The sequence below is a fragment of the Limulus polyphemus genome, unplaced genomic scaffold (assembly GCF_000517525.1).
Source record: "Limulus polyphemus unplaced genomic scaffold, Limulus_polyphemus-2.1.2 Scaffold5967, whole genome shotgun sequence".
Taxonomy (NCBI): Eukaryota; Metazoa; Arthropoda; class Merostomata; order Xiphosura; family Limulidae; genus Limulus; species Limulus polyphemus.
Genome location: NW_013671577.1, coordinates 12,319 through 30,993, shown reverse-complemented (window position 1 = coordinate 30,993; position 18,675 = coordinate 12,319). Strand labels below are relative to the sequence as shown.

Sequence of the window (18,675 nt, the reverse complement as noted above, 5' to 3'; positions counted from 1 at the left end):
ATTTTTCTTAAACATAGAACAATAAATAAAGAAGTATAACAAACAATTATCCCTTCTGGTACAAACTTTGTACTTGTTTACTGCTTGCTGTAAGTTGCTAAACCTTATCAAAATTCACACATGAAGGATGTGAAACAATATAATTTTTTTAGGTTTAATACATACATTTAGAAATAACCAAAAATCATAAATTACTATATCAATACCACAGAATTACACTATAATTTATCAAACTTAGTAACTAAGCTGTATTTGGGTCTAAAAAAAATATTAAATTTCAAGCTCACTAATGTTTTACCTTACCACTTGGAATGTATTAATATATCAGCAAATAGAAAAGCTAGGAAGTTCTTATCTCATATTCTAACTTGTCAATATTCGTAATTCGAGTATCTAATTTGTAAGAAACTGTATTTGGACACCACAAACATCTAATTTGAACCTAAAATGTCAATTATAATCTACAGTTTGATACCAAACTTATTGACATAAATTCATAAAATAGTAGTTCTATAAAATTTTGAAAACAAGTCAGGAAATGTGATGATATGGCCTTTGACCGATGACCAATGTCAGGAGGTTTAACAAGTATCCATTAAAACTTCATGTAAATAAATTATGCTTAACTTTAGTACAAAATTGGCCAAGTGCTAAATTGATTAATTTTCTTTAAAGGATTTTTCCTAAAAACTTGTAATTTTTCACTTTCTTAAATTTCATTAGCTCTATGTTAAATATATTATTTTCTCTGCGTTTTAAAGACTTTTGCTGATCATATTTATATTAAATTCTTCAACAGGTGGATACATGAAACTGTTTGGTAAAGCCCAAGTAGATCTGAATTTGGCTCTAGGGCAACTTATCAAGGTAAGTTATATGGTCTTAACATGTGTCAGTCCACTTTTATAAGTCAGTTTTCTATACATATTAATGTACAGGTTATACACTTTAAAATAGGTAGTTAGGGTGCTCGACTTGCAATCTGAGGGTCACAGATTCAAATCCCCATCTCACTGAACGTGCTTGCCCTTTCAATTGTGGAGTGTTATAATGTAACAGTTAATCCCATTATATGTTGGTAAAAGAGTAGCCCAACAGTTAGTTATGGGTGGTGATGACTAGCTGCCTTCCCTCTAGTCTTTCACTGCTAAATTAGTGATGGCTGGCACAGATAGTCCTTGTGTAGCTTTGCATGAAATTCAAGAAAACAAACAAACTGTCAGTCCACACCTGTGTGTAAGCTGCCTATACATATTGTTGTACTGGTTATACACATCAACATACATTCTGTCAGTCCACACCTGTGAGTAAGCTGCCAATACATATTGTTGTGCTGGTTATACACATCAACCTACAGATTGTCAGTCCACACTGGTCTGTAAGATGTCTTTACACATTGTTGTACTGGTTCTACACATCAACATACAGATTGTCAGTCCACACTTGTCTGTAAGATGTCTTTACACATTGTTGTACTGGTTATACACATCAACATACAGATTGTTAGTCCACACTAGTCTGTAAGATGTCTTTACACATTGTTGTACTGGTTCCACACATCAACATACAGTTTGTCAGTCCACACTGGTCTGTAAGATGTCTGTGCACATTGTTGTACTGGTTCTACACATCAACATACAGATTGTCAGTCCACACTGGTCTGTAAGATGTCTGTGCACATTGTTGTACTGGTTCTACACATCAACATACAGATTGTCAGTCTGCACCAGTGTGTAAACTATCTATACACATCAGTGTATAAACTAGTCATACTGTGGTGACTTTAGGAACATCTGCCATTTTTAAAAGGAAAGATCTCACACACTGAACTGTAGAAGTTCCTGTATATATTAAGTAGGAACTGTAGAATCCCTTACTGGACCTTATTCTAAATGGTGATATAATTTTGAACCGATTACAACGGCTTGAGAAAAGAGTTCACGTATTTCACAAGTCTGGCAGGTGGTATAATATTGAACTAATTTAATCATATGACTGAGACAGTTTGAGCAGAAAGTTCACATATTCCATAAATATGGCATACATATTTGTTTATATAGTTTAGCTTCTTGTCTAACAGTACTCATCAGCATATGTTATATCAACTTATAATTTGTTTATATAGTTTAGCTTCTTGTCTAACAATATATGTAATATCAACTTATAAATTGTTTATATAGTTTAGCTTCTTGTCTAATAGTACTCATAGGTATATGTTATACATCTAACCATAACCTAACTATACGTATACTTCAGTTCATACATAAATATATCACTTACATAGTAACAATATGATCATTGTCTACAAGTTTTAATGGGAGATGAAACTGATTCATTTAATTTAACTCTAGCATCTGAATTTTAAAACTAACAAGAGTCAGATTATCTAATGTAGAGAAAGTATTAAACTAACCTTTAATGTTTACTGTTATTAAACTGGAGATAGAAAACATTTGTACTGATATTTAAAAACATTTATTGAAATATGAATTTGTAACATCAACAAAAAATAACACTGTCATTTCAGAATGCGTTATTTGAAGAAGCAGAACCAGAATTTCAACAGTTTGCATATTTTAAAACAAGGATTTGTATGAGAAATGCTCTTCAGGTTAGTAACTCTAGTGTTATGTCCCTCTATCTCTCAGGTGGATAATCATTGTTCCAAGTTTTGTGTACATCGGATCTCATAATGCTACATGTTTATTAAAACATTCACTAGGATAAGAGTTCCTTTTTTTTATGTTCTGTATGTATCCATATGTTGTTTTACATCTACGTTTTTGGTTACTAATAAGATGTAATTTAAACATTGTATACTGATAGCAGAAAATGTTTTTGTTTCCCAAGTTGTGAAATAATATAAACAATAGATTGCAGGTTCCACCAAAATATGTGCTTGAGATTTTCTTACTTATTTTATGTGTATTTTTTATTAAATTTTTTATAGGGTTTCTGTTAGGTAGAAAAGACAAATGTTCTTTTTTTATTGGGTTTTGTAGGATGAAATGATTTCTAGCCAAGCTGAAGATAAAGAAGCAGTACTGATTACATTAAACAGGCCTCTTATTTATATCCAACCTATTGCTTTGGATAAAGGTATGTTGATACTTTATTATTGATAAGAGAACAACAGGTGTCACTCCCATGAGTCAGACTTTTAAGTTTTCTAATGGCATTTATCAAATGTAATTTGATATGTGTACTACCCCACAGATAGAGTGGGGTGGGCTACTACCTAAAAATTTAGATCTATTTTTATATCTTCAAATGTGTAGATATTTTTTATATTTAAGTTAGGAACCAGTGACAATCCATAACATATAATCACCCATCTTAACAATCTGAAGCTAGCTGTGAGAAAATAATTGTCACCCACCTAGCTAGGCTATGTCTTTTATTTCAAGAGGTGGTGTTGCCATGAAGGGAGTACATCACTTTTCGTGAAGCTTCATCTTTGCAAAATAAAATCTTGGCACAACAGAGTAAAGAAAAGTGTAAAAGTTTTTATGTATTGTTTACCTAAATCTAAATGCTCCTTGTTAATGATTAGTAGTGAGCCTAGCAACAACTCAGAACTTAAGTGTATCATGGAGATTTTATATTTTTAGTTTTTATAACTTCCATCCTCATCTATTCTAAAGTAAATCAGTACCACGTGACAGCTGGACAGTTCATAAATGTAATATTTATCGAAAACTAGTTTTAGCAACAATAGAAGTGATCAGAAATATAGTTAAAATTAACAAAATAATCATCTTTGGACCAACTGAAATGTACAGATATGGAGATATGGCAGAATTCTTCAATGTTAGAAAGTAATGTGCATGCTGAAAGCAGGTAGGGTTTTATTTTAAGTTTTATAACAGATGTGTAGTAGGGTATATTTGTTCTTGTTCTCCATAGGTTTATTTGTTAATATGAAAGGCTTTCTTTTTGTAGCTGTTCTGGTGTGGCTAAACTACAAGAATGCTTATGAGTATTGGACTGAACAGAGAGCCAGTTTAAATAAAGAGGTTAGTATTATCTGTGTTTCAGTTACCATCACTATAATACTGAATGTTGTAACATGACATAACAATACTGAATTTTCGGGAAGTTTTTTTTTTCGTGGGAAAAAATATAGATTCTTTTAAGGACAATTTCTTTGTCCAGCACTTTCATGTGGTAAAATTGTTATTGAAGATGTTATACTAAGCTCATTAACACATTTTTTTAATGAAAAAACTAATTCTTCAATTTTTCTCTGTTTCATTGTTATAAATTGGCAACATTTAGTTAAAAACATAATTTGAGACTGTTCAAACCAGAAAAAATAAATATATATATATGTATATATGTATGTGTGTAATTATAGAACATATGGTGATGATAATTTCAGAGGTGGAATTGTCACTCAGTTAAATAAAACTTTTTTTCCCTTCATTGGAAGAAAACATTAACCATGTTAAACAAAATGATGTACCTACTTAGAAATTAAAATTTCATGAGTGGATAAGGTTTTGGTATCATAATGTTTATCAGAAGTATGGTGTGAGTGGGATATGGTTTTGATATCATCATGTTTGTCAGAAGTATGGTGTGAGTTGGATAAAGTTTTGGTATCATCAATTTTTCAGAAGTATGGTGTGAGTTTGATAATGTTTTGATATCATCATGTTTGTCAGAAGTATTGTGCAAATTGGATAAGGATTTTGTATCATCATGTTTGTCAGAAGTATGGTGTGAGTGGGATAAGGTTTTGATATCATCATGTTTGTCAGAAGTATTGTGCAAATTGGATAAGGATTTGGTATCATCATGTGTGTCAGAAGTATGGTGTGAGTGGGATATGGTTTTGATATCATCATGTTTGTCAGAAGTATTGTGCAAATTGGATAAGGATTTGGTACCATCATGTGTGTCAGAAGTATGGTGTGAGTGGGATATGGTTTTGATATTATCATGTTTGTCAGGAAGTATGGTGTGAATGGGATCTGGTTTTGATATCATCATGTTTGTCATGAAGTATGGTGTGAATGGGATATAGTTTTGGTATCATCATGTTTGTCAGAAATATGGTGTGAATGGGATATAGTTTTGGTATCATCATGTTTGTCAGAAGTATAGTGTGAGTGGGATAAGGTTTTGGTATTATAACATTTGTCAGGAAGCACAGTATGAGTGGGATAAGATTCTTGTATCATAATGTTTGTCAGAAAGTATATTGTGTATGGTATAAAGAGTTGGTATCATAATGGTTACCATGAATATCATGCTGCACAAGTGTTAAATTCACTACAATATCAAGCTATCATTGTTTAAACAGTGACTTAAAAATGTTCCTTTTTCTATTTCTCTTTGTATTTGTCTATGTTGTATCAAAAGCAGAAGTATAATCCAATTTTTATGCAATCTATACAAGTACAAGCTACATCTCATCATTGCCAGCCCCTCACTCCCCCTGGTAACAGATTACTCGTGGCTTCATCATGTACAAAGGGCAGCAGTATGTGAGTCTTATTGATGTGATTTGGTGTTATTGTTTTGTGCTAGGTTAATTTTAAATGTCTTTATGTAGCTAATTACATGTATATATATCATTATTTTACAGGTATTAACTGCTACACAACAGGTGTTTGAAAAAGTGCCTCAGATATCCCAACTCAGCACTCAAAGTCTTGGGACGCTCTTCTTACAGCTGACAGTAGATGACATGGGAATCTGTGTACCCCTTAACACTTACTCAGGGGTGAGTTAACAAACTTAAGAAATCTCTATACCTCTCAACACGTACCTAGGGGTAAGTTAACAAACTTAGGAAATCTTTATACCTCTCAACACGTACTCAGGGGTGAGTTAACAAACTTAGGAAATCTCTGTACCTCTCAACATGTACTCAAGGGTGAATTAACAAACTTAGGAAATCTCTGTACCTCTCAACACTAACTCAGGGGTGAGTTAACAAACTTAGGAAATTTCTATACCTCTCAACACGTACTCAGGGGTGAGTTAACAAACTTAGGAAATCTCTGTACCTCTCAACATGTACTCAAGGGTGAATTAACAAACTTAGGAAATCTCTGTACCTCTCAACACTAACTCAGGGGTGAGTTAACAAACTTAGGAAATTTCTATACCTCTCAACATGTGCTCCAAGGTAAGTTAACAAACTTAGGAAATCTCTGTACCTCTCAACACTTACTCGGGTGAGTTAACAAACTTAGGAAATCTTTATACCTCTCAACACGTACTCAGGGGTGAGTTAATCACCCCTGAGTACGTGTTGAGAGGTACAGAGATTTCCTAAGTTTGTTAACTCACCCCTGAGTACGTGTTGAGAGGTATAGAGATTTCCTAAGTTTGTTAACTCACCCCTGAGTACGTGTTGAGAGGTACAGAGATTTCCTAAGTTTGTTAACTTACCTTGGAGCACATGTTGAGAGGTATAGACATTTCCTAAGTTTGTTAATTCACCCATGAGTACGTGTTGAGAGGTATAGAGATTTCCTAAGTTTGTTAACTTACCTTGGAGCACATGTTGAGAGGTATAGAGATTTCCTAAGTTTAGTTAACAAACTTAGGAAATCTCTGTAACCTCTCAACACGTACTCAGGGGTGAGTTAACAAACTTAGGAAATCTCTGTACCTCTCAACACGTACTCAGGGGTAAGTTAACAAACTTAGGAAATCTCTGTACCTCTCAACACGTACTCAGGGGTAAGTTAACAAACTTAGGAAATCTATGTACCTCTCAACACGTACCTAGGGGTAAGTTAACAAACTTAGGAAATCTATGTACCTCTCAACACGTACCTAGGGTAAGTTAACAACTTAGGGAATCTATGCACCTCTCAACACGTACTCAGGGGTAAGTTAACAACTTAGGGAATCTATGCACCTCTCAACATGCACTCAGGGGGGAGTTAACAAACTTTATATATCCCTCTACATAATCTGGGGTGAGTAAACATAGGATTTCTCTGTACACATGTTTTTGGATGAGTTAACAAAGGTAAGGAATCTATGTATCTCTACATATTCTGGTGTGACTTAAAAATTTATGTAATCTCATCATGTGCTCTGGGGCAAGTTAGCATAAGGTTTCTCTGTACAAGTACTCTTGGATGGGCTCACAAAGTTATAGCTTCTTTGTACTTCGTAACACATATTCTGGTTTGAGATAACAAAGTCAGAAAATGTACCTTTTCTCTGTGATGTTCTTGTTATGTACTACTGTTGCTGAGTGGTTTTCTGTGTGGTAGCCATGGTTATGTACTGTTACTTATTGGTGTTTTATGTGGTGGCCTGGTTATGTACTGTTGCTCAGTGGTGTTGTGAGATGGCCATGGTTATGTGCTGTTTCTCAGTGGTATTCTGTGTGTGTTGAGCATGGTTATGTACTGTTGCAGGAGGCTTTATCTTTCAAACTCAGGTTTCTACTCTTGAATTATTTTTTCAGAGTTTAGTTAATCTTTGTTTTCCTCAGCTAAATATACAATAAAATTTCTACTATACGGAGACATCTCAAAAGTAAATAGACACCATGATGTTTATTCAATAATCGTTTAATTAAGAAAGGCATCCAACGGATCCCATGGCCAAGTCAGTCACCTGATATGAACTCCATCAAGCATATCTGGGCCATACTTGCTCGAGCAGTGAGAAAAAGTTCCAGAAAACCAGTGTCCCATGGAGAGCTACTTTATATTTTGCATGCAGCTTGGGTCAAGATCCTACTAGAGAATATTGAAGAACTCATCGATTCCACGCCAGAACGAGTCAAAGTACTGAAAAATGCTAGTGGCAAGTTGACTAAGTACTGATGCGCATTTGTAAACATTTTTGTCAAGTTGATAATTTGAGATAAATGACTATTGAAAAAAATCATGGTGTTTATTTACTTTTGAGATGTCTCTGTATATACATTAAATTTATTAGTTTCTACACTGTAGATAGATTATCTTCTGTTTATATAATCTCTGTAACAATTTACTTCCACTCTGAAGTGATGTTTGAGATGTTAAGATAATCTCCAGAATATAATCATTTCCCTCTGCTCTACTAATGCCTTCCAAGGATTAAGGATATTTTTCAAATATTTCAGTTCAAAGTATTCTTCCAGGGGTTAGATTGTATATTTTCATGCAAATAGTTTTTATTAGGTAACTTATCATTCAGCATAGTAATCTTGTGAAAAGATTAAAAAAGTACAAAATAAAATAGTATGAAGCCTTTTAAAGTTAGTGGCACTTAAAAGTAGTTCCCAAAAGTTTTCTCTGTTTTTTTAGAGCACAAGTGGAACCAGCAAGCTTTATGACACAGAACTGAAGGCCGCAGTTGTTGTCACTTTAGAAAGTACTAGAATATCAGCCTGCTCCTGTGGATCTTTGGTCAGCAAGGGAAGGTTCTCAGGTACAGAACAGATCGTTGCTGTTTTTCAAATACGGAAGGATTCAGTTCCTGTTGGTAGACAAAGCCAATTCCATTAAAATTTATGTATTTCAGATATAAAAATTATCATAATAGTATAGCTATTAACCCTCTCCTTACAGTCACGACATTTTAGTGAATTACATTCAAAACTTAATGAAACTACTTTATTATCATGGTTTATGAATAAACTTAGCATCAAAACGTAGTTAATAAATCAGATTTTAATATTTTATAAGTTTTATGTTTTTAGTTTTATAAGGAAATATTTTTGAAATCCTGAATTTCCTTTAGAATTGTGACGTTTGCTCTCTATGTATCCTCTCTTCTCTAATTTATTTACCACCCCTCTGAGAAGTACAAAGTTTAACATAAATTACTCATTACAATGTCATCATTGTTCAGACAAAGCACTCTTTTTATAGCCTTCAGTCTTATTTGGCTACAGAGCCATAAAATAGAAAATTAGACACCTCTTGCCACACTATCCTATTGCATTCTGTCATTCACAAATTGCCAATAAGTTTTCTCTGACATTTAATACTATATTATGTTGTTTTCTGTGTAGGAAATTGTTTATTTCACTTCCAATTCAAACTTTATTCTCATGAGAATCGACGAGCTTAGCAAATTTTTAACAGCTATTATTGCATAGTTATAAAGCCAAAAAATTATGATAGTTACTGGACATTGTCTGTCTTTTACATGTTATTATTTTTTATTCTTAGGTGCAGTATTTAATTAAATAAGAAACATATTTAGTGCTGTAATAGTATTAATGCAAAAACTAGGATTAAGTTTCATTGACAGTGAAAAAAAAAGAAGACATAGATATTTTATTTCTTGTTTTTCATATGTATTTATTATTAGTTATTATAAAAGTAACTAAAATTGAAAACTTATAAACTTCTTAGGTTAGATTAGGTAAGATAAAGAAAAATAGTAATAAAAATTTCTCCTGAGGTCAGCTTGCCGAGCAGCTCAAAGCAGTATGCAGGTAGCTTGTGTGTTACATAATTCAATAGGGTAATGTGAGCTACATTTTTGCCAAGTGATTTATAACTTATATATCATGATTATTAATTAGACAAGTGTTCAAAAGGCAATAAATCAATAAAATTAAGTAGAAACAGATGTATACTGTTATGAGCTTTAAGCTATTTAGGATAAATAAGTCTAATTCCTTTTACAAATTGAGGTCATTATAGAAACTAAAACAGGTAATTTATATTCATTTTGTATTTTGTATAATGGTCCCTAGATCAGTCAATTTGACCAACCATGTGTAGAGTTAGGGTAAAGAAAATAACATATAAAATAAAAAGTTGTACTGAAAAAACAACGTTTGTAATTTATTTAGGATGTTTTAGAGATTACACAAATGAAATTTGAGAATTTTCAGATAAATAAAAGTATTTTTCATCTTAACATGAAAATCACTTTGTACTTGGAGCAGTCAATACTTTGACTCCATATATTCATGGAGAAATTTTTAATAAAAACAATTTAAATTTTTTTGTCTTTAAAGACTTGTAATGCTTACTGAAAGCTTACAATCTTTTAGGAACATACACAAACATCTTAAAAGTTATAGTATGGAAACTCTAAAGGTCAATTTGGGGTCCAGATTTAAGCCAAATTGACCAACTCCGTAGCGGGAGAGTTAAAACATTTTATAGAAATTTCAGACACAGGGTATTTTGAAAGATGCACTCTTGTTTAAGGTAATTTCTCATACTAATTTTTATCAAATCTAACCTAAAGAATGATTTTCTGTTTGTTATTACAGAACAACCACATTTAGGAAATTGATGTTTTGCGTGTGTAGGTCATATCCCATGGAACCAGTAGTAGATAAATTTAAAACATGTTAGCTCTAATCATATTTAACTTGTACCTGCTTATTAAGAACTCATAACTAATCCCACTAAGTAGATGTATAAAGCATTTAAGATATATATTCATTTTTCCTGAAACTACAGGCTCTCTTTTATTTTCAAATACATAAAAAGCTCAAGAAATAGCTTCATAATTATTTTAACCCAGTCAAATTAGTGTACGTTCAATGTATCAAGCTGCATAATTTCTACCTCAAGGGATTGATTTAATATGTTGATTTATTCATTTATTTTTAGCACTTTGTATTCGATTTGCTGAAGACTTTGAAACCTTTCTGGATGAATGGAAACCAGATCCAAATGATACCAGTATCATGAACCTGTGTGTTGTTTCAGAAGGAACCTATGAAGTTTGTTCAAGAACCATTGCTCCTCAAGGAAACAGTGAGTTGTATAAAAGTTATAATTTCTTAGTGTATTGTGGCTCCTACAGAAAACAGTGAGTTGTATAAAAAACTCAGATTTGTTATTGTATTGTGTCTCACTCAGGAAACACAGTTGCACAAAATACAGATTTGTTAGTATATTGTGACTCCTGCAGGAAACAGATTTGTTTGTGTGTTGTGTCTCACTCAGGAAACAGAGTTGTACAAAACACAGATTTCTTAGTATATTGTGACTCCTTCAAGAAACAGATTTGTTAGTATATTGTAACTCCTTCAGGAAACAGATTTGTACAAAACACTAACAAATCTGTTTCCTGAAGGAGTCACAATGTACTAACAAATCTGTGTATTGTGTCTCACTCAGGAAACAGAGTTGTACAAAACACAGATTTGTTAGTATATTGTGTCTTCTGCAGGAAACAGATGAACAAAGCACAGATTTGTTAGTATATTGTGTCTCCCACAGGAAACAGAGTTGTACAAAACTCAGATTTGTTAGTATATTGTGTCTTATGCAGGAAATTGTGTGTTGTATAAAACACAGATTTGTTAGTGTATAGTGTCTCATGCAGGAAATTGTGTATTGTACAAAACTCAGATTTTTAATATATTGTGTCTCATGCAGGAAATTGTGTGTTGTATAAAACACAGATTTGTTAGTATATTGTGTCTCATACAGGAAACAGAGTTGTACAAAACTCAGATTTGTTAGTATATTGTGTCTCATGCAGGAAATTGTGTATTGTACAAAACTCAGATTTGTTAATATATTGTGTTTCATGCAGGAAATTGTGTGTTGTATAAAACACAGATTTGTTAGTGTATTATGACTCCTACAGGAAACAATGAGTTGTATAAAACTCAGATTTGTTAGTGTATTGTGGCTTTTCTAGGAAACAGTGAGTGATATGAAGCCTAAAATTTGCAAGCATGATGTTTGTTGGCTGTGCATAAAACTGTATGAAATTCAGTTTTCTTCTGTATTAATTCTTCTTAAGATGCAATAAAGTGAAATCCTATTATTCAGTCTTTTAGAAAAAATACAAAATTCATCTCCAGGTGTCAAGAGTTTTATGTATATGTACACTAAGGATTCTTCTACAATAGGTGTCTGCGACTTGTTAGCAATAAATTCAAACAATAAACAGACAGCACAAACTCCACTTGTTTTAAAATAGTATGTTTGAAACAAGTTAAACATATGTACAAAATTTTTTACACTATGAATATCACAGTTGTATCTCAAACTCTAAAATAATTCTTTTTTTCTTGTCAAAAGTCCACTACACTAATGCCTAAGCTAAGCAGTCTTGAATATCCAACACCGGGAAATAATCTTGTTTAGTACATGATACATTGTTGTAATAGCATTATAAAGCTAAAACAGAATGAAAAGTAACAGTTCAAAAGAAATAAATTTTGATTAATATGTATAGCACATCAAGTCTAATATGCATTTCTTTCACTTATGAAATACATATACTTCATAAATACCAGTTTCTTGGTTTGATAATCAGTCTCAGTTGCTAACAAATAATCTGAGCTACTAAACCTTACTATTTCAGCTGTCATGAGTTGTTCCTCATTTGTTTACAATCCCGAAATGCCTGAAGTTCATATAAAGAGGTTATGAAAATCAGAGACATTTGTCAAGAAACAGATTACCTAACTTTGTTATTTGTAAATATTGATACGAGAAGAACTTAATCAGGCTACCATCCCTCTTATTCTATAGATTAATGTTCCAAAAAAGGTTTATTACTATTGAAAAATATGTAGTTAAATTTCAAACTTAACTCATTAAAGTAATTAGACATATATATGCTAAGGTTAAGCTAAGATGTATTTTTAAACTATTTTTTTGAATTATACACCTAAAATAAACAAACCTAAACTCATTCAATAAGCAAATCTTATATTTCATTAAAATCTCAATACCTTCTATTTGTAATAATTTTTCAGTAACCCTTATTGATACATATTTCAACTATCAGTGTTTTTAGCTGACTTCAGTCTTGCACTTTCTCAGGCAATGCCAAGTGGATCTTGAATGTTCAGTGGCAGATGGAAGGTGTTGACATTCATGTTGACACCAGCATTGGAAAGGAACTTTCTGCTCTATTTAAGACTCTGACAGCACTGACAGGAGAAGAAGAAGAGACTGATGAGGTTGATCATGATAGCATGAAGGGAGGACAAGACAGCAGTCACATTAGTTCTGTACAGGTTAGTAATTACTATAAAAGAAAGTCAAAACAGCAGCCACAACAGTTCTGTACATATTAGTAATTACTATAAAGGAAGGTCAAAACAGCAGCCACAACAGTTCTGTACATATTAGTAATTACTATAAAGGAAGGTCAAAACAGCAGCCACATCAGTTCCATACAGGTTAATAATTATGATCAAGGAAGGACAGGACAGCAGCTACATCAGTTCTGTACAGGCTAGTAATTATTATCAAGGAAGGACAGGACAGCAGCCACATCAGTTCTGTACAGGCTAGTAATTATTATCAAAGAAGGACGGAACAGCAGCCACATCAGTTCTGTACAGGCTAGTAATTATTATGAACGAAGGTCAAAACAGCAACCACATCAGTTGTGTACAGGTTAGTAGCTATTAACTATGTCTGTTGATTGTAGATAATATGATAACACAACAGCAACCACACCAGTTCTGTGCAGGTTATTAACCATTAACTGTGCCTAGTAATTGTAAATAAAATGATAACCAAGCAGCCACATCAGTTCTGTACAGGTTAGTAAGTATTAACTATGTATAGTGATTGTAGATAATATGATAACACAATAGCAGCCTCAAAAGTTCTGTACATGTTAGTAATTATTAACTATGTGTATTGATTGTAGACAATATGATAACACAACAGCAGCCACATAAGTTCTGTACAGGTTAGTAAGTATTAACTATGTCTAGTGATTGTAGATAACATGGTAACACAACAGCAGCCACATAAGTTCTGTGCACATCAGTACCTATTAACTATGTCTATTGATTGTAGATAATATGATAACACAACAGCAGCCACATCAGTTCTCTGCACATCAGTAACTATTAACTGTGTCTAGTGATTGTAGATAACATGATAATGCAACAGCAGGCACATCAGTTCTGTACAGGTTAGTAGCTATTAACTATGTCTAGTATTTGTAGATAACATGATAACACAACAGCAACCATGTCAGTATTGTTTCAAATATATCCCGATTGTTTTGTCACTGGTGATAGTTATGATACTTAGTTAGATATGCTTTATTCCTGCTGTTTCTTGGTAATTGCAGGAGCCAGTAGTAATACGAAAAGGAAGCATTTTAACAGAAGCTTTGCCATCTTTCTTATTGGATCCAAACATGGATGCCAAAAAGCGGTCCAGATTGATTGAGAAGGAGATGAATGAACAAGCTAAGATTATCAATGATCTCAGGTAATATGCTGTTAAGTAAAGCTTGACAGTTGATACATTTCGAGCACCCTTGGTAATTGTTTAGTTATATTAAACTTAATACTCATGAGCACTCTGTTTATGTGTTTATTTATATTGAACTTAATAGTTGTGACCCTCGGTATATGTTCAGTTAAAGTAAACGTAATACTCGTGAGCACCGTGTGTATATGATTAGTTAAATTAAACATAATACTCATGAGCACACTATGTATATGTTTAGTTATATTGAACTTAATACTCGTGAGCACCCTGTGTGTGTGTTTAGTTGTATTAAACTTAATATGCATGAGCACCCTATGTATATGTTCAGTTATATTGAACTTAATACTCATGAGCACCCTGTGTGTATATGTTTAGTTATATTGAACATAATACTCATGAGCACTGTGTATATGTTTAGCTATATTAAACTTAATATGCATGAGCACCCTATGTATATGTTTAGTTATATTGAACATAATACTCGCGAGCACTGTGTATATGTTTAGTTATATTGAACATAATACTCGTGAGCACTGTGTATATGTTTAGTTATATTAAACTTAATGTGCATGAGCACCCTATGTATATGTTTAGTTATATTGAACATAATACTCAGGAGCACCCTCTGTATATGTTTAGTTATATTAAACGTAATATGCATGAGCACCCTATGTATATGTTTAGTTATGTTGAACTTAATTCATCTAGTTTCACGTCTTCTGTTGATGAAGGAGAAATCAATAAATATCCAAGAGCTGAATATGTAGAATGAAGGAAAGCTTTTACAAAAGATTTATTTCAATAACATTCAGACAATTGCATTAATATTGTTGGTTATTATATTAGTATGCTGTATTGTCAGAAGGATATTGTTGTTCCTTAATATTATGATAATGTAATAATGTGTTTTAAACTTTACCAAAATTAATTGAGTATACTATATTCAAGTGATTTTGAATGTAAAAATTAGCAACTCATGTTACAAACACAGCCAATATAAAGTCATACTGGAAAGGAATATATCAGAACTACATTTTTATATAGTTTTTTATTCAGTGATAGTGATTTATATTTGGAAGGGTGTGTAATAACCCTTTCCTACACAAAATATGCATACATGGAAACCTTATAGATGTGTTCAGGTTAGGGATTTAGAATTTACAGAATGGAAATATTCCTTGTACTTAATGGCATTGAAGAACAAACAAATATAGATTAACTTAGTGTCTCAGGATCATCCAGAAGACCTGCAACAATCATACCTCACTCGTGGTAAGGAAAGTGTGGTTTCTTCTAAGATATGAGAATCCACAAACATAAGGGTCAGTGGCAAAAACCATCTACATGTCCCAATCAGTAGAACACAACATAATCAAAAAATATCTATGTCTGGGATTTAAGCCAATAGGGTATGAGGTCACCAATATAAGGCTTCCAGTCACACATCTCATTCAATCACTGCATACCTTAAGCAGATGAAGATGAAATATAGGTTCATGTTTTCCAGTGTGAAGACATGTCAGTCAAATTGATGCTGCACCTTTATATTTGTGTGGATTGTTGTAATAAGCACTTAGAAGCCCTTGTCTTCATACAGTAGATGGATTATGGACAGCCTGCAGAGGGAAGTTGGGTGCTTTGAACATGGCATCCATTTAACTGAGCATTTGCTATGGCAACTATGGTGCAAGGCTACTGTCCATATTCACAGCCATCAGGTAAAGCATGACTATATGTAGTGACATGGAGTGTAATGTACTCAAACAGAAGATCCATAACATTTGATTCAGCATCAATACATTGCTACTATTATATTATATTATATGCCTGTACTTCAAAGAATTTGTTTAGACTTTACAAAAAATTAAGTATATTTTTTGTTTATCTGGTCTACAAAATAGCTATCTATTGTATTCTGTTATTTTGTAAAAAAACAACACTTATAATGAAATATCTACAGAAACTACATGTTATACACATTCCTTCTTATCTTCCAGTCTGTTTGGTATACTTTTATTTGTTTACATGTATCTCCTCAACCATTCTTATTCTTCACATTCAGAATTATAATTTATTTCATAAACTCTTAAATTTATATATTTCTGGACTTTTTCTGCTATCTCAGAACTATATTTATAAAAATACAGTCATGTTGCTTCCATTTTTATTTTTTATATCCCTGATTATATTTTTGTTTGTTAGTTTCTTATGATTTAATAATAACATTTCTACAAACATCTGAAATATATATTCCTGTATTTTACGTTACTACTTGCCTCATGCAAGAACATTTAATGAAGACCAACCATGAAATTTATTGAAGTTTTTACACAATTACTGACGATAGTAAACTTTAGAACCACGTGTGTGACTTGCCACAGCTACAGACTAGGTGGTGGTATTGTGTGAGGTTGTTTGGTGTTATTCAATGGGAATGAAACCAGGTCAATTAATTTGAAATTCCCAAGTTATCATAATCTAATGCTACAAGGAATAACTAACAATGATATTAATTTATGGAGCAGCTCATTGTAAAACTTGTAATATATATTAGTTTAATTGTGTTATTATAAGTTTTTGCTCTGAATTAGTGTAGCTATTTATTGATTGTTTGTATAGTCCTTTACCTGTCACTGGCTATAAAAAATATAAAATCTTGGTACATTTATGTCTACTCATAAGTTATTTTCTTTGTGAAAAAGGTTGCTTGGTGCAAGCCAGAACACCATCCAGCACGAAATGAGACGGCTACAGGAGCTGGAAGCTGCTGTGTTCAACGATTTTCGTAGAGACTGGATCAAGAAACTGAGGAAACAAAGTGTAAAAGTAAGTACAACAATTAGAAAAATACATATGATACAGTAAGGAATCTTAAACTTTGATATACTGTGAACTTGCTTCGTTTTTGGTAAACAGCATCAATAAACCAATCTGCTTTTAAGTTAGAATTAATTTTTCTTTATGATGCTTATACAAAAATTTAAAATAAGTATAAGAATATATACATGGGATGTAAGTTTATTTTTAGTTTTATACTCGACTGCTTCTACTTACGATCTTGCATCTTTGGTAGTCATTTGGTGTTCTAAATGTTGTAAAACAAGGTGATATCTAGCTTATTTGGAGCTTTTCTTCAAATTATTTGTTGAGGTCATCCCAGTCTCTTCAATATTACTAAAGTACCTGGTGTAGATATCATGAAATTAATGTGTTAATTACCCAGTATCTAATTTGGGTTTTATACGTCAAACATTAGCAGGATGAAGACATTATAGGTTGAGGGTAGATCAAACCCAAGCAGTATTAAAACATATTGTGAATGATACAAGTCAAACCTGAGCAGGATGAAGACAAGATAGGTTGGATGTAGATCAAATCCAAACAATATTAAAACATATTCTGATTGATATAAGTCAAACCCAAGCAGGAGGAAGACCTGATCAGTATTAAGACATATTGGGATTGATATATATTAAACCTAAGCCATTTCACGTGTCAGCCATTTCTTCCTAATGATAGGTAGACACACCACAAGTATTTCCTGTTCTATATTTTTCAAGTTATTAGAAGTTAGAACATTAAAGTAAAATATTTCTCAATATATTTCTCTGATTCTGTAATTCACAACCTTGTAGAATTTTTTATGTGAAAGTGAAATTTCATTCACTGTATTTCTTTTTTTGTTTAATTCATGATTTGTAGACACAAGTTAATTCACTTCTTTTTAAAAAAAGAGCAAAAGTAAAGTCCAGCTCAATTTATTGCTTTGGTGGTGTAGCTCCCGACATAAAACTGAAGCTATTTTTTATAACTCACAGCAAGCAAGCTCTATCAAAGACAAGCTGGGATTAGGCACTCGTACTAGTGGCACGCCTGTCCAACCTTTATCCTTGATCTTGCCTGAAGAGGCTGGTAAGAAAAAGTAAGTTTCTTATAAAGATTTTTACATCTCTGGTTGTCTTATCATTATCTTTGTTGAGTTTGTAATCTGGTTTACAAAATGAGCTTCACAGTCAATAGGGTTTTATTAAACAAGCGATTGATAGAGGGTAGTTACCAGTAAATGTTTTATTAAACAGGTGATTGATAGAAGGTAGTTACCAGTAAGTGTTTTAGTGTTAAGTCGATAGTGTTTTATTAAACAATTGATTGATAGAGGGTAGTTACCAGTAAGTGTTTTAGTGTTAAATCAATAGTGTTTTATTAAACAAATGATTGGTAGATGGTAATTACCAGTAAGTGTTTTAGTGTTGAGTCAATAGTGTTTTAATAAACAAGTGATTGATAGAGGGTAGTTACCAGTAAGTGTTTTAGTGTTAAATCAATAGTGTTTTGTTATACAAATGATCAATAGAGGGTAGTTACCAGTAAGTGTTTTAGTGTTCAGTCGATAGTGTTTTATTATAAAAGTGATCAATAGAGTGTAGTTACCAGTAATTGTTTTAGTGTTGAGTCGATAGTGTTTTATTAAACAAATGATTGGTAGAGGGTAGTTACCAGTAAGTGTTTTAGTGTTCAGTCAATAGTGTTT

General features: G+C 32.5%; 1 protein-coding gene across 1 annotated transcript in view; it reads left to right on the top strand.

The window, feature by feature from the left end:
• The window catches only part of LOC106473202 (uncharacterized protein KIAA1109-like), a gene marked incomplete at its 3' end in the record, with an annotated part of 49,714 nt that overhangs the window by 23,156 nt on the left and 7,883 nt on the right, over positions 1-18,675 (top strand). The window contains exons 9-19 of the mRNA XM_022401688.1: positions 800-867; positions 2,528-2,611; positions 3,003-3,099; positions 3,943-4,016; positions 5,594-5,731; positions 8,271-8,394; positions 10,548-10,694; positions 12,726-12,922; positions 13,999-14,141; positions 16,847-16,970; positions 17,963-18,066. Of these exons, the coding sequence (XP_022257396.1) occupies positions 800-867; positions 2,528-2,611; positions 3,003-3,099; positions 3,943-4,016; positions 5,594-5,731; positions 8,271-8,394; positions 10,548-10,694; positions 12,726-12,922; positions 13,999-14,141; positions 16,847-16,970; positions 17,963-18,066 (1,300 nt within the window). The remainder of the gene's footprint in view (positions 1-799; positions 868-2,527; positions 2,612-3,002; positions 3,100-3,942; positions 4,017-5,593; positions 5,732-8,270; positions 8,395-10,547; positions 10,695-12,725; positions 12,923-13,998; positions 14,142-16,846; positions 16,971-17,962; positions 18,067-18,675) is intronic.